We start from the raw sequence: 25627 nt of genomic DNA, 5'->3' as shown, positions 1-25627 counted from the left end.
TCCCTGGAGAAGAAATAGGAGATGTGATTTAAATGTGACAGGTGGGTCTCCTGACATTTGCTCCAAAAAGAAATTGATCTTTCATTGTGCATGACTATAAAAGCAATGATACAAAAAGGCAGAACAGAATGAAGAGAGAGTTGAAGTAGCTGATTTCTAATGAGAAAGTTTATTTTAAAGTTGTTGCTGTTCAGGCATTGGGATTAAAATGGTGCCTACCATTTTGCTGAGCACCTTTTTGCTTCATTGGACTATTGCTGTGGCTTCAAAACTGTAAGGGAATACTACACTATTTATACTAAACTACTAAAAATATGACCTTGTTAAAATAAGGCCAAATAAAATTTAATTGTCTTTTATCATTTCAACTTCTGCAACTGAGTGCTGATTTTTCCTATAAATCCTTAGCAAGCATAACATCTTAATCTTAAGACATCTCTTTCTCTACCAAAGTTTATTGTAATGCTATCTATCATAAATGTGTATTTTAGGACTATTTCAATAAGCTAAAATAGCTTCTGGTGGATGTTATGTATTTTTATTACTCTTGTTTATAGAATGTTGGTTATTTTCTTTGCATAGGCAATATATCCTGTGGGTCCCCTCTGTGATACAGAGTTATTCTGCAGAAATAGCTTGCCTCCATCTTTTAAACCTCAATGAATCTGTATCCTTGAGTGTTTTCTTAGAATATGATGGATCTAATACCACAATTTTTGACCTGTCTGTGGGAGAAGACACCTTCTATGCTTGTGCAGATTTCAAGGTGAGGCACTGAATTTACTATTTCAGAGCTGCAGATGAGGACATTAAATTATTATTAAAAGATTATTTTTAAATAACAAAACTAGATTTTGGATGAGTTGTAAAAATTAGGGGGCACAATTAGGAATTCCAGAGAGGCAAGGAATGAAAGAAAAATTTATACATGCAGCAAGACTAATGAAATGTTGCTAATCTTCTATCATAAGAATTGATAATGAGATAACTACCTCACTTTAGATAGTAAAAATGTTTCACATTGTGAGGAAAGAAAATTTAGGGAAAAAAAGAAAGGTTTGAATTCAGGGCAACAGCAACAACAACAAAAAAAGTAAATGGAAGTCAAGAAGATACAAACATAGTTATTAGAAAGTGTCCTCATACTAAATTAAGCAATTGTAACAAGCAATCATTAATTCTTTTTTAAATTTTTAAATTTGTTTTAATTAGTTATACATGACAGTAGAATGTACTTATATACTTTAGTATATCATACATAGATGGAATATATTTTCTCATTTTTCTGAATATACATATTGTAGAATCATATTGGTCATATAGTCACATATATACATAAAGTAATAATGTCTGTTTCACTCAACTATCTTTCTAATCCCCGCATCCTCTGCCTTCCCCTCCTTTCACTTCCCTCTACCTAATCTAAGGTAACACTATTCTTTCTTTTTTTTTTTTTTGCATTACAATTCTTAAAACACATATATACCACAAATTTTGTATCTCTATTTGTATATAAAGAATGTTGACACCCAATTCAGCTCTTCATATGTGTACTTTGTATAATGATGTCCATCACATTCCACCATCCTTGAGTTCACAAGGATCTCTCTGTCTAACAAGTCAAATTAAGACATTATTTATGATTTTCAAATTCTCTGCTTTCCTATATCAACAGGTCTCTCAGAAGTCTTCTGAACAGTTTGCTTTTGTGACACTCTTGGCTAAGGGGGATACTCTTACAATCTTTGAGAGGAGATCTGTAGCAATCAGTTCAGAGGAGAAAGTAACTTTTGTGCAGACAGATAAGCCCATCTATAAACCCGGAGAGAATGGTAAGTCAAAAATCCCCTTTCCTTTGTATCATTGACTTTAAAAATGCATTCTTCAAATTAAAAGCAATCCAAACATGTAAGATTTATTTATGTTATCCTCAAAATCATTGGATCATAAATTTTAAAAAATCTTATTGATGATCTAGGTAAAGTATGGGATAGTACCCTTTAACACAAGTCACTGAATATTTTGATTTGTAAAATTTACCCATCTTCCCCTTCCCTGTGTATAAACTCTAGTGACATAAAGGTATAAAGGTTCAAGCATGGAATGGGGAGTATAATTGATTTATTTGAATCATTGCTCCATAGTTTGCCAATTGGGCAAGTTAATTAACCCTCTTCTTTTTTTTTTTTAAACATCAGAAATTTATTAGTTGCTCAAAACATTACATTGATCTTGACATTTCATATATCATACATTTGTTTCAAATGGGGTATGAATTCTTATTATTCCCACGTGTACAAATTGCAGGATCACATTGATTATACAGCCATGTTTATACATATTGCCATACTAGTGTCTGATTAACCCTCTTCTTAAGGTTCAATTATATCCTATGTAGAGAAAATGAAAATTTATCCCAAGAATATTGTGAGAATGAATATTAAAAGTGCCAATATTAAAGAGTGCCTAACACATAGTAAAGATCTCATAAGTGATATATATTATTTTCACTATTATTACTGATTATCATAAGTGTAACTAGATGGATGATAACCTAGGAAGAACCCTGTATTTTTTTATTACTATAATAAGAAGAAGGTGGCAGAAGGATGCAAAACTAGTGTTCCAAAGGGATTGGTTTTGGCTTGGTTAAAAAAATATATATTGGGTTTTGTCAAGTAAGTTTTCATCTTTGGAACTTAGTTTTCTCATTTTTAAATTTAAAGTTGATTAAAAGTATCTTTATTGAAAAGAAGTACATGAACTAAATACAGAATTTTTTTTTTAAAGGAAGCACAAAGTTTGTCTTTTTTTTTTTTAGAGAGAGAGAGAGAAAGAGAGAGAGAGGGAGGGAGGGAGGGAGGAAAGAGAGAATTTCAATATTTATTTTTCAGTTTTCGGCGTACACAACATCTTTGTTTGTATGTGGTGCTGAGGATCGAACCCGGGCCGCACGCATGCCAGGCGAGCACGCTACCACTTGAGCCACATCCCCAGCCCCATTATATCCTCTCTTCTGAATTTACTAAGTGTTATGATGATAGCTTCTATATTCTGTATGCAAAAAGAATCAAAATTTTTCTTTTCAACTGTTAGCTAGTATCAATTTAGTTTTTTAGGAGTACTGTGTTCTCTCTTTCATCATACATTTGGCATATTGTTCCTTCTATGACTATTTCTGCCATCAAGTCTTTAAGTGTTCCTGTGGCTCTTGGGGGAAAAGTCTCTGTTGGTAGCAGCAGCCAGTGTGTCAGCTTTGGTCACAGCAAAACACCATTAAGAGAAGAATGACAAATGCAATAAGAGATATTTCTTTCCCAGTGAAACTCAGTCTCAAAGAGTCAAATTGGAGTTGGGAAAAAAGGGGAATATGGTATTCTGTGATAGCAGGACAATTTAATTTCTTTATATATTTGAAAAAGATTGTTCCTTTCTTTTCTTTTAGTTAAATTTCGCATTGTGACATTGGATACCCGCTTCAAACCTACTGAGGATTTGGTAAGTTCAGTCATTTCTAATGGTGCAATAACATTTGAACATATTAAACAAATCCATAGCTATCTAACACATCTTCAGGAAGCTTTCTAAATGCATGAAAATAAGGTTCCAAAGTAGAGTACAAGATAGGTGTAACTTCAGTGCTAACCTCATATTTAAATATAAACTTTCATTTATAGGGAGTTGAGTTACAATTTTTTTAGGTCTTTTCATCAAATAAAGAAGCACGTGCATGCGTGCACACATACACACACACATACACACAAAACACACACACACACACACACACACACACACACAAGTTGCATGAAACTTTTTTCTACTTCCCAGAGAGATTTAGGTTCTATTTCACATTTGGGGTGTGTTTGGCACTTTTATCTATAGAAATTTTGTTCTCTGAGAATCAAGGGCTAATTCTACAAGATATCTTATATATAGTACAGTATTTGGCCAAAAGAAATGTGCTATTAAAGTATTAATCTGTATTTTCTCTCTTTCAGTATCCTTTAATCACACTTCAGGTAAGAGAACTGCTTTTTGTATCCATTATTTAGTTATTCATATAAATAATATATGTCTTGTTCTTGTTTCTATAATTAGAAATCAAGATGACTGAAATAAAGAGAAGACAGTCTTTACATGCATTACTTTGTAAGGCATCAGATTGAGATCTAAATTAAAGTCTGTTCCTTTTTATGTTAGCATGTTGGGGCAAATGCAATATCTTGTTTTTTATGGAATATAAAAGATTAGACTCTAAAGCAGATGTATATTTGAAAGGGCCTGATTTTGGTTGCCAAGCCCTTTTTAGTCTTAATTAATTCATATCTTATTATAAGAAAATGGAAAACACAAATACCTAAAATATAGAAATATATGAGAAAGTGACATTATTATAAAGTGGATTGTTTGCTTTTAGAAAATAATTAACAGTTTCCTTCTACCAGTTTGTCTAGAGTACTGTGGCCTTCGATTTATTTGCTATCTTATGCCTATTAGTAAATAGATTGAATTTGAATACATTCAGAATACATTACTGAAGTGATGTTGTTTTAATGATTTAAGACAATTAGTTCCATATAATGATAGTACTTTCTTTACTTCCAAAATAAAGAAGGAAAGAAAAATATGCAATCTCTGATTGTCTTTATTTATTGTTTCCTAGGATCCTCAAAACAATAAGATTTTTCAATGGCAAAATGTGACCTCTTTCAGAAATATTACCCAACTGTCATTCCAATTGATTTCAGAGCCAATGATTGGAGATTATACAATTGTTGTAAAAGGAAAATCAGGAAATACACTGATACATGAATTTACTGTTAACAGATATGGTAACCAATTTCTAGTTTTTATTTTCTTATATAAATAAGTTCAAATAAATGAGTAAAATTTTACATTAGACTTAGGCAAATGTATGTGAAGCTTGATTTGGTTTTCTGCAATCATCTTCTGTTCTTTCATCAATCCTTTCTTGCTCCTCACTCCTTATTCTGATCCCTACTTATCTGTTTCCCCTAGGAAACATCTATTTTTTAGAATCCAGATAGTTTTCTAGAATGAATTTAATATATTTCAACAATAACAACAAATGAACCCAGGGACTTGTGTATGCTAGGCAAGCACTCAACCAACTGAGCCATATCCCAGACCCTGTAAAGTTATGAGAACAGGAAAAAGGAAAAAAGAAGGGAGGGGGGATACTGAATCCTTAATGAGACACTATCACTTACTGTGGTGGACTAGTTTCACATACAAGTGGGGACAAATGTAAAAATAGGAAAAAATTATGCCGTCATAATTTTTTTATGCATCATCACTATGGTTATCTACATGATTTCAATTAGTTTTTCTTCCAGCCATATGGGAGCTGAAAATATATATCTCTTTGTTTTCAGTGTTGCCCAAGTTTGAAGTTAAGGTCAGTGCTCCACAAACAATAACTATTTCAGATGATGAATTTCAAGTGGACACATGTGCTAAGTAAGTATTTATTATGATTTGTCCCCACAGGTAACAGAAAGCTCAGAGATAACAAAATAGTTTAGCTATTAAATTTGTTCATATGCTCACATTAAAATTCTTAGAGTATTTTTGAATATTTGAAAAATATAAAGGAAAATGTAAGAAATTAGCTATAATTAATTGTACTCATTGTCATTAACATTGTGATTAGTTTTCCTGTAATCTTTTAGGAATATTTTCTTTGACAGCAATCTTGCCTTCTTATCTACAATACTTAAGAAAATATTTTTTCCTTATTATGTCATCCTTTTAAACTATTCTAATTCCTTTCTCTATCAACATATCTTTACATAGTTATCTTTAGCAAATTCACTGAACCATTTTTATTTTATTATCTAACATGTGGGCTGTTCCATTTTATTTTTTTAGTAATTAATAATTTTGTAGCATGTACCATTCTATATTACTGTATAATAACTTTGAATTAACAATTGTTTACTTAGAAAAGATTTACAAAAGGGGAAATACCAAGACAAAATAGATAAAAATCTTATAATCTTTTGATTGCCTTTTTGCTCACCAAGGTATTGTACCAAGGTATAATTCCAGCAGCTAGTACAAAAGTACCTACCTCACTTAGTCTTCACAATCACTGAATATTCCCATAAAAAATAAAATGAATATGAAAAGAGGAGAAAAAATCTAACATAGATACAATAAAATATTATTAATTGTATCTTTAAAATACATAAAAATAATAACAGAAAATGAGCTATTGAAATTGTCATAGTAGAACTAAGGAATTTTATACTTTAATTTGAATTCACTTGAATCCTCTTAATACAAAATATCCAAATTTCTATCTTCTCCTTGGGAAATTATTTCTGATTACTGATATGCTACTTAATGTCAAATCTATCTGGCATATAGTGTAAAGTTTCAAGAAGTCAGAATAATGATTGTAATTTAAAGTAATGTAAGAAATAACTTTTCCAACACGAAGGGAGCCCTTTGATGACAGAACCAGGAATTACACCTGGGCTTTATGGCTTTAAAGATACTTCTCGATTAATAATTCCATTATACTTTATGTAAACACTTAAAATATCAATATTTGTCATATCTGTGAAATAATTTATGGCTGACATAAAATTACTATTTTTTTAGTATTTTGGCAGTATATTAAAGACACATTATATAAAGAACTGTATAGTAAACATGTGAGGATAATTTTTGAAGTTCTTCAGAATCTTGGAAACTTTTAGTCTTTTTTACAGTAGTATTTAAAATCTTTGAATTCTAGGGAAATGGTTATAAATTTTTTCTGAGTTTCAATGTGAATGTGTGCCAGAATTAATATATGTGAGATTACATATTATCTGTAAAAAATCATGGTATAATCAACATAGGAATGAAGAAATCAAAGATCATAAACTGGTTTTGCTAGAAAATCCTACACGAAGCCAGAAATTTTAATGCCTTTCGCATTTCTAATGTATTCAAATACCTTGTATTATGCTAAGAAAGTACAACCCCACAAATCAGGAGACCCAAAATGTTTATGCAACGAGGTGTGTACAAAAACACTTTCTAAGCCAAATACTAACCTGAAATTGTTTCTTACATTACTTTAAATTATGATCATTATTCTGTCTTCTCGAAACTTAACATTATATGCCAGATACATTTGATATTAAATAGCATATCAGTAATCAGCAATAATAATCTCCTGCCACATGACCAGGCCACTACACAGGAGCTGTGCTTGCTGCAAAGATGTTACTGAGCAGGCTTTGATGGAAGGACGTGAAGTCACTGTCCAGATCTCAATTAACACAATCAAGGAGTTACCTTTTTGGGGTTGAATAGTACTATACCAGTTGTGCCCAGAGATTTAGTTGGAATGGCTAAGAAAAACAACAGCAAAATTAGATAATTTTAGCAAACAATCTCAGAAGTGAATTATGCTTTTAAGTGTGAAGAAAATTTATCTACAGAGATTTTTAATAAATTCCATTAGCACCATCAAAAGCTTTTCAAATCACAAAGGGCTTTCCTATTCTGTGCTGCATGAAGAAGTAAACTACATGTTCCAGGGACAAACATTAGTCTGTAAATAGTTGTATAGTAAGAATTTTATTTTATAAATAAAAGAAGAAATAATAAGATATTTGTCTTATAATTCTTACATTTTACATGCATTAATGAGACCTAACATTTTTGGCCCAATCTAAGTTCAACTTCTATTTTACATGTGGTTGATAATTAGAACTAACAAATGATTATAGTAATTTAAATTGAATCAAGATGTCAAAAGCATAAAGTATTTTTATAAAAAAAGAGAAATAGGTTAGTGGCACAACAGGAGAATAGACCATGGAGTGAAACAGATCTGAGTTTGAGTTTTCATTCTTTCAATCACAATATGGGGAAGTTAGCAAATCTCAGTTTACTAATCAAGGTGACTAGAAAAATTAAATCATATAAATAAAGATCTGATACAGATCAAAGTCCAACAGTCATAAAAGCAAATATTGTAATCTATAAATTTCCTAATATTAAGTTTGATTATCTCTTATGTATTCGCTCTCTATTTTTCTAAATCTAAGTGGAAAAAATCCTTAAGTTAAGAGAAAAAAAACAAACACTGATATTGACTAGCTTTGTGTTTGGTTGAAATTTTTTTTGTTGTTGTTGTCAATGGATCTTTATGTACTTATATGTGGTGCTGAGAATCGAACCTAGTGCCTCACACATGCTAGGCAAGTGCTTTACCACTGTGCCACAACCCAAGCCCACTGGTTGAAATTTTTCAAAAATTTGCATTATAGTTTTAGGAGAAAATGAGATAATTTGTGTTGTGTTTGTATTATGCTAAGAAAGTGCAACCCACAAATCAGAAGACCCAAATGTTTATGCAATGTGCTATGTACAAAAATACTTTCTAAACCAAACACTAACATGAAATTGGTTGTTTCTTACATTACTTTAAATTATGATCATAATTCTGATCACTCCAGAAGGTATTATACTTTTATTCAAAACATATCCAATTTGTGTCAGTTCCAGAAACTTTTTGATTTTTGGAGTGGCTAAATGAGCATTGTTACTTAAAATGTTGATCTGGACATACTTCAAGAACCTGAATCATCCCAGATTTACTTACTTAAATACATATATTCTGCTAAAGAAAGAGTCACAGCTAATTTTTTCTGATACTTCTATCAGATTAAAAATTATTTTAAAAAAATTAATCATTAAATTTTATTTGCTGAGATTTTAGATTACTTCAGATACTATGTTACTGAATTTGATTTTTTAAAAAGCAGCCACATCCTCCTAATAAATCAATTGACCAATTCTGCGAGGAAGACAGTGCCAATAGGTGAGGACTTGTAATTGAACTGGGTTAGATTCAAGTCTTCATAGTTCAGAGATTTCATGTATAATTGTTGAAGGAGTTCAGAAAATACTGCTCTCATGTCATTCATCTGTAATCACAAGTGCACCTTTTCCCAATAGGTACACTTATGGCCAGTCTGTGCAAGGAAAAGCCCAAATCCGCATATGCAGAAAATTTTTTTCTTCTACAAGTTGTGAGAATGAAAACAATGAAATATGTGAGCAATTTATTGCACAGGTACTAACTATAATACTAAAAAATCTAATTTTTGGCTATTTTATTTTATTTTTTTAATTTCATCTATAAAAAGGACTTAACACTATTTTCATTTTGTGTAAAATGGAGGACTCAATTACAAAGGGTAAAAAATAAGGAGATAATACAATGTCTAAAAGTTTCTTACTCTCTAGGCAATGTATATTGTTATTTATTTATCAGTTTTTAGGATTTTTAAACTTTGAAAAATATTTTTTTGCGTTCTTCATATTATATACTAAGTGGCCTCCCCAATCTTTAAATAAACTAATCTGCATTATTCTTCACTATGCAGCCTAGACTTGTCCTTTTAATATAGCTTATGTTCAAACATCTGCAATTCAGATCATATACATCTATTGATTTAGATTTGCAGTTTTGTGTGTATGATGCTGGGGATTGAATCTGGGGCCTTAATATGTCCCCACACCCTGAGATTCATAGTCAAGCCCATAGTTGCTTTCTTCATCTATAACATCATAACTTTAAGATAATGATTCCACCCATTTCTTTTAGTGAGAATTGACTTTGGAATTACCATAGTGAAATTTGTATATATCCCATAGTATTTATCTGATTGTCCTGAAGTTACTCCTCAAATTTGATGATCACCCCCTAGGTAAATATCAATAATTGCATATACAGGCAAAAAGAACCCCTAACTTTGTATAGGAAATGCAGGCTAAGAAGTGTTAAATGAATTTCTTCCACATCAGTTGCACATTATTCCACTGAGGTTGTGATGTAATGCAGTCAACCATTTTACCTAGTGAAAGGTGTTCATTTAGCTAATGTTTTTTCTTTCCCTATATGAAAAACATAGCATTAAAAAAATCTGATGCAACAATCTCTATGTGAGAAGTTTTATTTATTTGAAACATTCCTTAGAGTGAGTTTCCTGAATCTAGGGAACTATAGATTGATATAAACATAAAGATTATTTTAAGAAATATTAGCATATTGCTATTCATAAATTTTAGGCATTCAAATTCTTGTCAGCAAAATATGGGAGTATATTTCCAAAGTTATTTCTAGCAATATATTTAAGACTTTAATTTTTTATCATTTTGGAAGACAAATTTATTTTGTTTTAACATGTGTTATCTAATTACTAGCTAATTTGAGCATCTTTTCATATTTTTGTTATTAATTTGGTTTTGGTCTTTTGAGAACTCTTAATTGGCTCTGTTTTTCCCGATTAATATAAAACTAAAACTTTCTTTCATTATAAACATTATTCTCTATCCTCTAAGCAAATTTTTCCAGTGTATTTAATTAAGTCAAAGCATTGACTTTGAAATTATGCTATTTTTGACATCCCAAGGTTCTTACCATTTATGGGTTTCAGGATTAGGGAGAAAATGTCTGATTTGTCCTTCTGTTGTACATGTAACTACTTCAGTATGCTTTAAGAGTATTTCAATTTCTTCAGTAAACATAAAATTATTTTTTTATATGTTTAATATAAGAAGTTTGTTTTCTCCCAGATGGATATTGAGTTCATAGCACTCATTTTACATATTTGCTTTCCCTCTTCATTCTAAATGACACTTGTGTTTGTCTAATGTACAGGTTTACAGTATAGTCTTATGTTATTTTGAGTTCATCATCATTAGCCTTCATCATATTAATTCTGTTTCCTAATATTTTTAGTTGAAACTTAAAATATATAGTCATCCCTCCCTATCAATGGAAGTTGGATCCACAACCCCCATAAACGAAACTCTATAGATATCCGGGGCCCTTCTATAAAAGGGTGTAGATTTGCATATAGTCTAGCACATCCTCCAGTACACTTTAAACCTCTGTAGAGTACTTATACTATGTACAAATGTACATGTGATTTCAATAGTTGTTATACTGTATTATTAAGGAATAATGACAAGTAAAAATGTCTGCTTGTGTTCAGTGCAGGTATACTTTTTTCCAAATATTTTTTCCATGATTGGTTAAATCCATGGGTGTGGAGCCCATGAATACAAAGCTTCATTTAGTAATACACATATTCAGTGCTTTATATTTTTCTTTTGCCACACAGCTTAACATTATTTGATGCAAAGCATTTTTCCTTTACCCCAATATCTAGATTCTTACTAGTTTACCTTACCTTTCTCTTTGAAGGATTACTGAAAATGTTTTTCTCCTAATTTTAAAGTTATTTAGATTCTTTTGGCCATTTTTAATTATTCATTTTAATTTGTATTATTTTGACAAAATAGAAGTAATGTTTTTGATGTCATTGATAAAATAGTTCCTAGTCTAGAGGAGTACACACTCTACAAACTACACACTTGTTTAGCTCCAACACCTTTTAACTCTGTGGCCTTGAGTAGGTTATATAATGTACTTGTGTTTCAGTTTATTCATCCTTATAATTGGTTTAATAATAGTGCCTGGCTCATATGACAGTTTTGAGGACCAAATAAATTGACAGGTCCTTCTGTTTAAAATTTAAATTAGTAATTTTTTTTCAAATAAAACAAAATCTTTTTAATTATTGATGTGACTGGTCAAAGGTTATCTACAGATTTTTCCTTATTTTAAATGAACAATTGATCTGAAGAAGTGTTTATTTTGATGGTACACCTTTAAAGAATGATTCTTTTCCACCTGTTTTAGTGCCTTTCAAGATAATTTTAATTAAAAGTAATTAAATATTACTTTAAAAATATTATTTAACTTCATTTCCATCCTTTAATCTCTTCTCATTGACACTGCTTTCAAGAGAATTTATTTTGAATCTGTAAAATAAAGATTATCTACTTTACCTTTTTTGATATGCTAATATAATCTTTCCCCTTCCCTCCTTTCTCCTCTTTTAATTTTTTTCTTTAATCATTTCAAAAGTCAGGGGTGGTGGTGGTTATATACTTTTGCTAAAATTTCATAGTTTTTAAAATACTCTTAAATCCCTAACTTTTCCACTATATTTTTCTTTATTTTTTAGTTGAAAAATGGTTGTGTTTCTCAAATTGTACCTACAAAAATCTTCCAATTTTATCGTTCTGGATTGTTTATGACATTGAATATCAATGTAGTTGTTACAGAATTTGGGACAGGTAAGAATTGAATTTTATGTACAACTGGGATATCAGCTTACTGTGAAGACGCTTTTTGAGTTAGCAGTATGCACAAAATACACATCAATTATTGCTCAAACTGGTAAAATGTACTTTTTGCCCTTAGGTCAACTTGAGGTTTGCTTTTGAATAAAATTATATATATATATACATACATACATACATATATAACTTTATATATATATATATAAATTGATAAAAAAATTACCAAAGTCCAACATCTGATTTAATTCTCAGTGTTTAAAATCTATGTCCCCAGGGCCAATCCAGATTTTTTTTAACACAGTCACATTTTGTTTACCTTGCCTAACAGCTATAAGCACGAAGAGAACTTCTGTCAAATACTCAACCCAGAGTGGCCTAAACCCTAGAATAACTGTTAGGCTCTTTATGGAAGTTTATCAACCCCTGATTTATTAGAATTAGGAACATTTGCAAGTGAAAAAATATTAGTGAGAAAATAGTTTTGTACTATGTATGTACAAACTCATACATACATAGTGAGTGCTCAGTAAATATTTGTAAAAAGAATAAAAAAACAGGAAAGTGAGATTTTAATTTGGGCAAGGGAACCAGTTGAATTGCTCATAATTTCTTGTTACTTAAAAAGAGGTTGGGAGTATACTATTTAGTGATTTATGTACATATACTTGATCAATATTGTGATAGCTCTCACAATAGGTCAGTTTGTCACACTTACTATTAGCAACTTAGCTAAATATGTTTCATTCTGCCTATTTACTTGGTTTTTTGATATCGCAAGCCATTTCTTTTTACTTTGCTTTTCAAATCTGAATAAAGTCTAAATATTACATTTATTTTGTAGTGTTGAGAAAATTTTCAGAAAGTGAAAATCCTATTGTGGAGATATTTAAGATATTCTCCATCATAAAGTTACAAGCCAGAACTGAGTGAATTGATAGGAAGGAAGAATTTAAGAGCATTTTCTCCTGCTCCTGATTTAATTATTTCCATACTAACATCATTATTCCTTTTGAAGATATAGATTGTGTGTATTTCAAACAATGTACATCTCCTTTTCAATATAGAACAAAAATGTAAACCTGTGTTTAGAGAGTTCTCACATGTACCGTGTACCTTAAGGTTTTTTTTTTTTTTTTTTTTTTTTTTTTTTTTTTTTTTTGTCTTTTGGGGTTTTGAGATTGAAGCCAGGGCCTTGCCCATGTTAGGCAAATGATCCACCATGGAGCTATATCCCCAGCTCTGAAATATTTGGTGGAATAGTTAATTGTTTCTTGACACTGTGTTTCCTCATTTCTTACAGGTGTACAAATCAGTGAAAAGACCTCCATTTTTATCACTCCATTGCTTGGCAGAGTGAACTTTGAGAATACGGACCCTTTCTATAGAAGAGGAATTTATTATTTTGGAACTGTAGGTTTAACTTTAAAAAATGCATGTCCTATTTCATTTTATTAGATCACTGATTATCCTTTGAAAATTTCTGGATACTTTTTTTCTTCTTTCATAGTACATTTTCAGTATTACTATGTCTGATTTACTGAAAAAGTCCTAGGCTAAAAGTAATAAATACAATCTTAGCTGTTTCCATATTTTATATATAAACACATAAATACTTATTGAAACATCTTTCTGTTCATTAGAATTTAAGAACATTTCTATTGTGTGATCAAAGGACAGAAAATTATTTCTCTGTAGGAATATGACATTTTGTATTCAAAGAGTATTAACATTTTTTTGTACAGCTTAAATTTTATGGTCCTAATAATGTACCTTTGGTGAGCAAGTTATTGCAATTGGAGCTCAATGATAAATTTATAGGAAATTACACTACAGATGAGGATGGTGAAGCTCAGTTTTCCATCGATACTTCAGACATATTTGATCCAGAGTTCAATCTGAAGGTAAGGCATCAAAGAACACATGAAGACTGGTAGGTATCCCATATCATATTCGAATGTTAGTAATTTTGAACATTAGGAATCTCCCCCTCCCCTCTCTCTCTCTCTCTCTCTCTCTGCCTCTCTCTCTCTCTGCCTCTTTTTTTCTCTTTTACAGATCCTCTCTCTGAGGGTCTTTTTAAAAAAAATATTATTTATTTTTAGTTACATGACAGCTGAATCCATTTTGATATAATTATTCAAGCATAGAATACATCTTATTCTAGTTAGAATCTCATTCTTATGGATGTGCATAACAGTGGGATTCACTGTGATGTTTTCATATATGTACATGTGAAAATCACATCAGATTCATTCTACTGTCTCTTAAAAGACAACATATGTTTTGTTATTTGCTTGTTGGTTAAATAATGTGTGAGATTTGCTCAAGATGATGAGAAGCTAATGATACTACCATACAATCATTATAAGTTCTATAACAACCAGTATTTTCCTCTGAGGAGTTAGAAATAGCTCATGAAGAAAATTTGGCTTTTTTTTTCCTCAGATCATTTCATACATAAATAAGGGAAATACTCTGATTTCTCTTTTCTACTGCTTAAATGGAATTTTGCAGTTAAACAATTTGTCAGTCTTCAAATGTAGCTTCAGGAAACAGAGATTACATTTAATTCTCTTTCAATCAGAAGTAAAAAAACATTTTATTGTTAGTCTAGTAAAATGTTTATACAATTATGGTATAAAAGAGAAAGCTATTATTATTTTGCTTCCAATAACTCCACAATGAAATGTCAGCCCCAAGCTAAGTTTCCTCCCTGCTTGGAAGACATGTCTTCTGTTACTGTCTTTGGAAGTCTTTGCCTCTCTAAGATCCTTCTCTTTCTTTTCTTATGTCAGGCTTCATATGTTCAACCTAAGAGCTGCTATCCTAACAGCTGGTTGACACCTGAATATTCAGATGCCTACTTCAGAGTCTCACGCTTTTATTCACGAACCAGCAGCTTCCTGAAGATTGCTCCTGAACCGAAGCAGCTTAGATGTAACCAACAGAAGATTATTACCATTCATTACTCCTTAAATCCTGATGCATATAAGGATGATTCACATGTCAACTTCTACTATTTAGTAAGTCTCAGTTAGTGTATTCTTGGAATCCTGCCTAGCACAGGGCAGTTCAGACAGTGTGCCTTAGTTGTGCCATGCCAATCTGAATGAGTTCCACCCTCTCATTTTGCTGGCAAATGCTACAGGATCCATTAGACACAAACAGATAAAATGCTCTCAGATTATTTGTTTCCCTAAGATTTAAAAACTTATTATTCAGAATCTGCTTTTTTAGGCATTCAATTATTAATTCATATCGGGGGTTTAGAACGCTTTGTAATATTTGAATATTAGGCAGATGCAAAAAAATACAATGGAAGATTCACTTTGATAAGCAGTAAAAGGAAGTAGCTGGCCTGTGTCTATCCATTTTGTGTCTTCAAGGCAGATTGCAGAGTGACAGACAGACTTGGAAATTAAGGCATTCCACCCTCTTGTTGCTTCTTGTTTTTTTTTTTTTTGTTGTTGTTGTTGTTGTCATTGTCTTCTTCTTTTGCTTGTATTTTTGCGGGTGTGGGTGGGTACTAGGGACTGAACCAGAGTCACTCTGCCACTGAGCTCCATCCCCAGCACTTTTATTTTTTTAAGACAGGGTCTCACTAAAGTGCTTGTGGCCTTGCAGTTTTTCTGAAGCTGGCCTTGAAGTTGTGACCCCCTGCCTCAGCCTCCTGAGTCACCACCACACACAGCCCCCACCCTCTCCTCTTAATCAGACAAGTTAGTCCATCTTGGACAGGTTCTTTAAACTCCTTAAGCCTTGGTTTCCTCAGATGTATATATGTAATTAGAAATGATAAGTTTTCCCTCCTAGGGTGAGGATTCCATGTCAGGCACTGCCCTTGTATGTGTTGGCTAGCTTCATCAGCCTTATGGAAGTCTCATTTTTACAGCTAATGGAACAGAGGCAAACAGATAGAATGATGTGTCTTAAATCATATAGTTGATGGAGATTAGATAAAGACATATTCAGAGCCAGAAAGTCTGGATAAAATTCTCCTCCTCCTACAGTGCATTTCACACTGTTCACAGAGTTTCTAGTCCATGATAGGCTCCCAATCCATTGTGGTTATTCTGTTCTTCTTCAAATGTGCCAAGTTCACTTTTAATTTGTGGAAGCTTCCATATCTTATGTAACAGAATTATCATGAGATAATTCATTATATAATGACAATATGATATGATATTAGGCAATAGATCTCATAGTGTGTTTTCTTTGTCCTGCACAGATGATGGTGAAAGGAGTTATCTTTCTCAGTGGACAAAAGGAAATCAAAAACAAAGGTGTATATAATGCAACCATTTATAAATATGTACTTTACCTTTTTTCTCTTTGAGGAAATATTATTAGAGAGTCTAGAAGTTGAATTGAAATAAGAGCACTTATTTCAATTTGAGGACAGAGTACAAATAGGATGGCTTAAAAAAGCTACTAAATAATTGGATAAATGACAGATTGACCTCTTTCTACTATTCCCAGTCATCAAGTACATTACAGAAATGGGATTTCCAAAACCAGAGTATTCTAATCACCTACATTACCCAGTCTTATTTTTCATATGTAGTTGGCATTATTTGATTTGCTTGCCTTTAAAACAAAGCCTAATTTGTACTTTATATCCATAAGTCATTCTCTTTTATCTAAGCATACCCAGTGATGCAAGAAATTTTTGGCATTATCTGTTGATCTCCTGTTTACCCAGCCTGGAATGGGAATTTCTCATTCCCCATCAGCATCAGTGCTGATCTGGCTCCTGTGGCTGTCCTCTTTGTCTACACCCTTCACCCCAGTGGAGAAATCGTGGCTGACAGTGTCAAGTTCCAGATTGAGAAATGTTTTAAAAACAAGGTGATTTTTCTTCTATGTCTGACCTGTCCAGAGTAAGAAGAGTAAGTAGTTTGCTTCTTGCTACCTCCTTAATGGACCACTCTGGTCTTTACGTGGTAATCTCACAATAAGTAGGGGTATCGTTTAAGTTATTAGGGAATCAGAGAATTGCCAAACAGGAAGAATCATCCTTGACAGTAGTACCAATCCCGAGATGAGAGGAGGGTGGTAAAGGAGATGTCCCTTTAAGGAGAGTTGAGGGTGAACATGGGCTGGAGGAATATATGTACAGAATCTATAAGAATTTCTTTAGAAACTATTGAATTTATTCAGGTTTTCCTCATAGAAATCATCTCTATTCCTTTTCTTTCTCTTCAGGTTAGCATAAAGTTCCATAAGGAGCAGGGGCTTCCTGGCTCTAATGCCAGTCTCAATCTTCAAGCAGCTCCTGACTCATTCTGTGCCCTCCGAGCTGTGGATAAAAGTGTCCTCCTGCTGAAATCGGAACAACAGCTATCAGCTGAGAGTGTAAGATCCCTGATTTCCTCAGTTTTCTTATTTCTATCTGGACTCTAAGTCTTACCCTTCATATGGAGCTTATGTGACATGGAACATGTTGAAACTATTGACTATTTCTTCTTTTGTTACTTTGTGAATTATTCACTTATTTTCCTTGACTTACTCAACACTCATAGTAAAACATAATTCTATAGATGATGTTTATTAGTTCAAAGGGGATAATAAGACAATGGAGATCCAGGAAATCATCTTTACCCTGGTAGTCAAAATTAATATCATCAAAGATGGGAAGATGGATCTTGTGTACCGTGGGTGTAAAATCCTGAACAACACATCATTTTTTGTAGTATCCTCATCATCATTTACACTTAAATTTAGCATTCATTGATAATTCTTACCTGAACCAATATTGTTATAATAGTTGATGGTGGTTTTTCCAGTTTTACTTCTTCCTCTTTACTTGAGGACACACTTTTTTTTTTTTTTTACTCAATGGTACATAATTTATTGCTATTCTTAATTATTTTCATGTTCAAATTGTTCCAGGTTTGTTCAGTAGGAAAATCATCAAGTTGGTCTCCATGTCCCCTTTGGTATGTCCATATGCTGGTTCTAGCACTCACCAACTTTCTACTTTAAGAGGTTTCAGACTTATGTTGTAAATTCTTTGCATTAATCTTAAAAATCTATATTTTTCCAGGGATCCCTGATTTCTAGTATAGAATAATAATCTAATTTATCTTGTTTCATTTTATAGCTATCTAGTTGATACAACACCATCTTTGCTCTGTTAGTTTAAAGTATGACCTTTGTCATATGTTTCTATTTGTAGTTATGTTTATTTCTGAATTTTATATTCCATTTCACTGGTCTGTCTTATCATATCTCAGCCCCACACTGTTTTAATTTTAGAGAATCTGTTGTAAGTACTAATTTTTGTTGTGAATCAAATTCTTTGGCTTTCCTGGGTGCCCCAGTCACTCTAATTTTATGGTTCCCATAGATATTCTTGTTGATTTTATGTACCAACTTATTTCCAAGTTCTCAAATTCCAGCCTATTGATATTTTTTTGTTGTGATTACATAGAATTTATAAATTAACTTAATAATTTCATCTTTCTGGGATGATGTTCTGATTAAGACCAATAAATCTCTGTTTATTTGTCCAAGCATACTTTTGTGTTCTTTGTGAATTTTAGTTTTAAATAATTCTCTTATATAGTTTCTTACTAAGCTTACCAGCATTTAGTTTACCAGCATTTTAACTTTTTTCTGTTTACTGTAAATCTATTTTTTCTTCCATTATATATTCTAAATGTTTTTATTTCTGGTCTTGGGAGCTATTTTTGCATAGTAATTTTATATTTTGCAAAATTGCCAGATTGCTTTTGGTTGAGTTAGTTTTCCATTGGTTTTCTAGGGGCTTTTAGATATGCTACTCTATAATCAGCAAATAGTTTTACCCTCCATTTTTCATTTTATATTATTATTTTTTCCCCTAACACGAGTACAGTACCAAATTGCAAGGCAACAATAGCATTCTTGCCTTGTTCTTAACCTTAGCATAAATGACTAGTGTTTGGTGCATTTGTGTATCATAGACTCTTACCAATTTTCTTTTTCTTTTGATGAAAATAATTTTTTAAGCTTTTCTTCTATACTAATGTCAGTTTTGGCATATTGTTATTTTTTTAAGAAATTAAGATATTTTATATATTTTAAATTTTTTGTTGAAAAGTGGACTCTCAATAATTTTACTATGTTGATCACTACATTTCTTTTATTTTTATGTTTTCCTATTTTATATAATTGTTATTTTGTATATTTGTACTTCTTTCCTTATTAGATTAATTAGTAGTTTCCCTATTTTGCTCTTCTCCCCAAAATAGGATTTTAATCTATCAGTAAGATGCAGTATGGGTTTTTTGGTACTCGATTGCAATTTATCATTCCCTTAGCAGTACTTCATTTTGTTGTTGTTGTTGTTTTTAGCTAGTTTTTTCTTTAATATAAAATTTACACAGTTTTCTCATTTTTTTTTTATTGGTTTGAATGTTTAGGTGTTTTTCTGTAATGTGTGTGTGTGTGTGTGTGTGTGTGTGTGTGTGTGTGTGTATGTGTGAGATGCATGCCCCTGAGGATCAACCCCATAGCCTTGTGCATGTTAGGTAAGTATTCTGGCATTGAGCTATACCCAACCCTGATCTCTACTTTCAAAAATATCCCATGTATTCTGATATGTGATGATGGCTCCATTTTTATTTTAAAGAAATTCTTCAATTTCTGTTTGCATTTGTCCTTTCATCAAAAATTTACTTACTGGAACATTTTTTAATTGACCTGTAAAAATGCCTTTTTATTTTGGAATTTTGTTTTAGTTTCAATTTATAGTGTCTCATAATCAGTAATATTTCTATTTTATAAAGTCTACTGATATATTTTTGTGCCCAAATACGTTTTTGACAATGCTTCCATTTGTTGAGAAGATATAGTTTCTATTATCTTATTTTGTACCCTTAAATCTGATTATTTAGATTTTTTTATTCTTGCCTATTTTCTTAAATCCACTTAGCCTGTCTTATACTGAAAGTAGTATATAAGAATACCCTGTTAGTATTATTTTCATATTTTTCTCTCTCTGTAGTTTCTGCTTTATTACATGGGACACAGGTATTCATAATTGTTGAAACTTTATTATGAATTGCAGCTTTTCACAATATAAATCACAATTCTCTGTTTTACTTGAAACATTTTGTCCTTAATTCTTTTTTTTCCTGATATCAGGAGGACTGCAATCTCTACCTCATTATTTTCATTTACCTGCCCTTTAAATTTAAGTTTGTTCTTTGAAACACTAAAATTTTGTGCTTAATTATTTTATATAAATATATTTTGGGGTTTTGCTTTTATTTTTAAAAAGTTGTTTTTGAAAGAGAATTAAGTTTTTTCACTTGTATTGATAATGATTTATATATTTAGACTTGAATTCTATCATTATTTTAGTTATAATTACTGTTAAATTATTATAGTTTTTTGTACTTTGTTAAAGATATCTTTTTTCTTTTTTCTTTTTCTTTTTGGTATTTATGTTAGATCAAAATTTTGTTTTAGTGGTTATTTTTATAATACAGTAATCTCGCTTTTTTCTTGCTTAAACTTTTTTTCTTTCCTTTTGCAGTTGTGGAGCTCAAACCCAGGGTCTCACACTTCTTGTTTAACCTTGAAATTTAGTTAGGTTTCTTTTTTTTTTTTTTTTTTTTTTTGTACCAGGGATTGAACTCAGGGGCGCTCAACCACTGAGCCACATCCCCAGCCCTATTCTGTATTTTATTTAGAGACAGGGTCTCACTGAGTTGCTTAGCAACTTGCCATTGCTGAGGATGGCTTTGAACTCAACATCCTTCTGTCTCAGCCTCCCAAGCCACTGGGATTACAGGATGAGCCACCATAGCTAGTTATTTTTAAGTAGTATTCTTGACTTATACCTATTATCTACTCAACAGTCAATAATCTTATTTTAGTTTCTGCCTTTCTTTGCCTTTTGTTTCATTTTATAGTTGCTTCTTTTTCTTGTTTGAACATATAATGCTTACATTCTGACTTTTTCCTCTTATCTGCAATGTTTTACCAATTTCCTCATCACTTTTTGGTTACATTAAGCTCATTCTCTACTGGTTTCCTCAGAAGGTCATATAGGCTTAGAATTCCCTAAAAGACTTCATATTCCAAATTGTTTTTCTAAAGACTTCTTCACACATGAAGACAGTTACTTGTACATTAAATTCTTGGCTCATACATTACATTACTTGGAATTACAGCTCCAATATTGCCTTGCTTTTAATACTGTATTTAAGAATTCTGACTTCAGCCTAATTTATTTTTTGTTCTAGGTTATTTGACCTTTTTCTCTGAAGGCCTCGAAGGTTTATCCCTCTCAATACTTAAAATCTAGTAGTTTAAGTAAAATATATCTCAATATTTATTATTTGGTTGAAGCTTTTCCAGTAGAACCATGGAATATATAGACTACATTTTTTATTTCTAAATATTCATCTTGAATTATAATGTAACATTAAAATTTTTATTTTTCCCTTTCTTGAAAGACTCCATCCATGTAGTACAACTACTTTGATTGCTTTGCAATGCAACCATGTTGCCTATGACCTGTTTCATTCTTTTATTTTTCTCCAAAACTGTCTTTAGAGTTTTCTTATGATCATTTTCTCTTGAGGTCTTTTGTACTTTCATACTTGCATTTGATGTGTTTGTTTATTTCATCTATTTTGAAGTTCATTAAATTATTATTTTATGTTTTTTTTGTTTCACCCATTTTTATTCTATATTAAATTTCTAATTCACAGTGTTTTAAAATACCCAAATGCCAGCATGTGAACATTTCATTTATACTGACATGTTTGGAGATGGCTTTTCTCTATTTATTTACTTAATTACTTGAGTAGAGATGTTTCATCAGCTAAGATGTTTTTATTTACATTTTTTATTTCCCTTATAGAAATTTTATATGGAGTTATTTTTTCTAATTCTTAGTATTTTATAGATAGTGTTCATAGGTAAAAATACTTTTTATGTTATTTTACAAAAATACTTTTTTTTTGTACCCAAGATTGAACCCATAGGTGCTTACCCACTGAGCCATATCCCTAGCCCATTTTTATATTTTATTTAGAGACAGGTTCTCACTGAGTTGCTTAGGGCCTCATGAAGTTTCTGAGGCTGACCTTGAACTTGGGATCCTTCTGCCTCAGTTTCCCGAGCCCCTGGGATTACAGGGTGTGTTACTATGTCCTTCCAAAAATAATTTTTAATGAAGAACTCTTCTTTTGTTTCTGTAGTATCCTTAATGTTATGCCATTACATCCTTTTCTCCTTACCTGCCCTGTCTGCAATAGTCAGTACCCCACCTCTTTTGATCAAATTATTTTCCAGTACAAATGTTGGGCTTTATTTTGAGTTGATTCAATGTGTTTCTTCTAATTTCCATGTCATTTTCTTTTATTCAGGATTCTCTCAAACTTTCCCTCTTCAGTTCTATGCACCCTCAAATGTTTAGTGTCATTAGGAGCTCTCATCTTCTGCAAACAATTGGAAGTTCATAGAATTTTTCTCTGTGTCTAAGTCATGTTAATGATATAAGTCAAGGATATTATTACTTGTTCTTTTTTAAATTTGCCATTTTCTTATGAAGCTACATGAGAAGATTTAGAATCAAGCAGTTAATATTATCCTCTGGACCTGGAAATAGACTTAGCATTATTAATAAGAATAATGAATTCTTTATGTACTAAGCTTTGGATTAATCAATAGCTAGATCTCAACAAACTCTTTCATACTCTCCAAAATTCTACACTAGGGTGGAAAATTTTTGTGAATATGACGTTGATTGCCTAAAATAAAGTTGGTTTCTTATTTTGAAATAATAAGTCAACTAAAAAAATTGGATTAAATATCAGTCCCTTGTTCTTAAAGAAGAGGAAAAGAGTAAATGATTATGACACAAAATTTTTCAATTTTGTTGTTATAATAGGTGTGATTTAAACCACTGAGAAACATATGCTTTTCCACACAGGTGTACAACCTGCTTCCAAACATAGAACCATATGGTTATTTCTACCATGGTCTCAACCTAGATGATGGCAAGGTGAACCCTTGCATTCCTCAGAAGAATATGTTCTACAATGGTTTGTATTATATGCCTATAAACAACTATGGAGATGGAGACATCTATGATATTGTCAGGGTAAGACCATTGAAGATTTTACAAAATATTTTATCTCAATTTTAATTTTAATATTCATAATGCCTATTTAATTGTTTCTCACCTAATTTGAAATTTAGTTTCAGTAATTTGCTAATACAATATTCCAAACTTGTCTTATATCAAATGAGACATTATTTGTTGAGTTTTCTCTTTTCTGTTGAAAATATTTTGCTGAAATTATAAAGCTTCAGGTTGGAAGTAATGAGATAGTCACCCAATATAGTACCCAAAAAAATATTATGCAGAAAAAGTCAAATCAAGAGGCTAAAATATAGTCTGGATTCCACATATACCTAGGCTACAAAATAGCTGTGCTGAGGCTTGTATGAAAGGATGTGTATAATAGAATCACAGTTGTATAAGAACAGGGCTATTGAATCAGACAGACGTTAGCTCAAGTCCCAACTCTTCAATTTACTCCGTGTCCATTGTGTGAATGTGTGTGTGGGGGGGTGCTTTTTCTGTTAATTAGCTAGTGCTGATTTCATGAGTAATATTGAAGAATGATGTATAACACTTAGCAAAATGGTAAAACATAAAAATAATAAGTATTATCATTTTTTCCTATAAATTAGGAGTTTTCCCTAAGTCAAATAGAGTGGTGACACCTATGATCCCATACTCTTGCTAGCACAGAAAATATGCTTATTTAAGATCTATTTATGGGGGCTGGGGATGTGGCTCAAGCTGTAGTGCACTTGCCTGGCATGTGTGCGGCCCGGGTTCAATCCTCAGCACCACATATGAACAAAGATGTTGTGTCTGCCGAAAACTGAAAAATAAATATTAAAAAAATTCGCTCTCTCTCTCTCTGTTCAAAAAAAAAATTTTTTTAAAAAGATCTATTTATGAACTGTACAACCAACAATAAAAATTTTAAAAAAGATCTATTTATTACTGCAATACTATAAGCCTTTTGTATGTCTTACATGAAAGGAATGAACTTTCTGTTTGTTTCTTTTATTTCTTTCTTTTTTTTTCTTGTTTGTTTCTTTAAAAGGACATGGGTCTGAAAGCCTTTACCAATCTCCATTATCGGAAACCAGAAATATGTTCAGAGGAGAATAATCTGCCATTCCCTAGGCCTGTCTATCTAAAAAGAGGAGAGTATGCATTGATACAAAATGCTCCAGCTAGAAGTGCATGTGCGTAATCTAGAATTTTGTGTTGGGGGATATTCATAATGACTCTTAAAATTATGTGTATTAGGGATAAAACCACAGAAAATTTGGAATTTAAGTGTGAATTTTAATGTTTTGGGCTACAACTAGACACCCTAAGGTTCAGTAAACAGAATAAGACAGGCCAGAAATATTATTATTATTTTTCTGGCTATAGGGAATAATTGTCTTTAGATATGAGAGGAATTTTATTTTTATGGTAGAACAAAAGAAGTGTATAGGATCAAGCAGTGTGTGGTGATGTGTGAGAGGATAGTCATTATAAATGAGTATGACAGAGGAGGATGAGATCCCTTATGTGGCCATCATACCTTTATTATATAGAGAAAACAAAGTACAGAGTCAAAGGCAGAAGGTATTTTATTTTAGTTTATTTTTTATTAGTTCATTACAGTTATACATATATTGGGGTTATTTTGACATAATCACATGTGCATGAAATATAATTTCTTCCACTTCAGATTCCAGTTCTGCCTATTTCCATCCCTTTCATGTTGGCCATTTCTACGTATTCTTTTGAGAGGTTTTTGCTTTGTTCTTTTGCCCATTTATTAATTGGGTCATTTGGGTTTTTATTTTTGTGTGTGTGTGTTAAATTTTTTGAGTTCTTTCTATATTCCTGATATTAATCCCCTGTTAGAGAATCCCCTGTGGATTCTTGTCCTTACCTCTATTTAAATGATAAATTAAATTTATTGATTTATGTATGTTGAACCAACCTAGCATCCCTGGGATGAAACCCACTTGATTGTGGTATATTATCATCTTACTATGTTATTGAATGTAGTTTGCTAATATTTTATCAAGGATTTTTGTATGTATGTTCATCAGACATATTGGTCTGAGTTTCATGGAAGAATTTGAGAAGTATTGGCATTAGTTCATTTTTAAAAGTCTGATACAACTCAGCTGAAAATGCAGCTAGTCCTGGGCTTTTCTTTGTTGAAAGGCTTTTAATTGCTGCTTCAATCTTATTGCTTTATATTGGTCTGTTTAGGTTTTCTATAACCTCATGGTTCAATTTGGATAAGTCGTATATGCTTATACATTTGTCAATATCTTCTGGATTTTCCAGTTTATTAAAGTATAACTCTTAAAAATAATTTCTAATAATCCTACAGATTTCAGAAGGATT

The 25627-nt window shown here is 31.6% G+C and overlaps 1 protein-coding gene across 1 annotated transcript in view; it reads left to right on the top strand.

The window, feature by feature from the left end:
* Positions 1-208: 208 nt before the first annotated feature.
* LOC143398357 (ovostatin homolog 2-like) overlaps positions 209-25627 on the top strand; it is a 41474-nt gene continuing 16055 nt past the window's right edge. The window contains exons 1-17 of the mRNA XM_077109259.1: positions 209-273; positions 583-766; positions 1676-1832; positions 3446-3498; positions 3999-4019; positions 4664-4832; positions 5397-5481; positions 8986-9103; positions 12069-12180; positions 13487-13596; positions 13929-14087; positions 14982-15209; positions 16415-16469; positions 16889-17034; positions 17392-17541; positions 23120-23290; positions 24312-24398. Of these exons, the coding sequence (XP_076965374.1) occupies positions 209-273; positions 583-766; positions 1676-1832; positions 3446-3498; positions 3999-4019; positions 4664-4832; positions 5397-5481; positions 8986-9103; positions 12069-12180; positions 13487-13596; positions 13929-14087; positions 14982-15209; positions 16415-16469; positions 16889-17034; positions 17392-17541; positions 23120-23290; positions 24312-24398 (2070 nt within the window). The remainder of the gene's footprint in view (positions 274-582; positions 767-1675; positions 1833-3445; positions 3499-3998; positions 4020-4663; positions 4833-5396; positions 5482-8985; positions 9104-12068; positions 12181-13486; positions 13597-13928; positions 14088-14981; positions 15210-16414; positions 16470-16888; positions 17035-17391; positions 17542-23119; positions 23291-24311; positions 24399-25627) is intronic.

This window comes from Callospermophilus lateralis, chromosome 4 (genome assembly GCF_048772815.1).
Source record: "Callospermophilus lateralis isolate mCalLat2 chromosome 4, mCalLat2.hap1, whole genome shotgun sequence".
NCBI lineage: Eukaryota > Metazoa > Chordata > Mammalia > Rodentia > Sciuridae > Callospermophilus > Callospermophilus lateralis.
The sequence above is the reverse complement of the archived record's forward strand: the minus strand, read 5'-3'. Positions and strand labels throughout refer to the sequence as shown.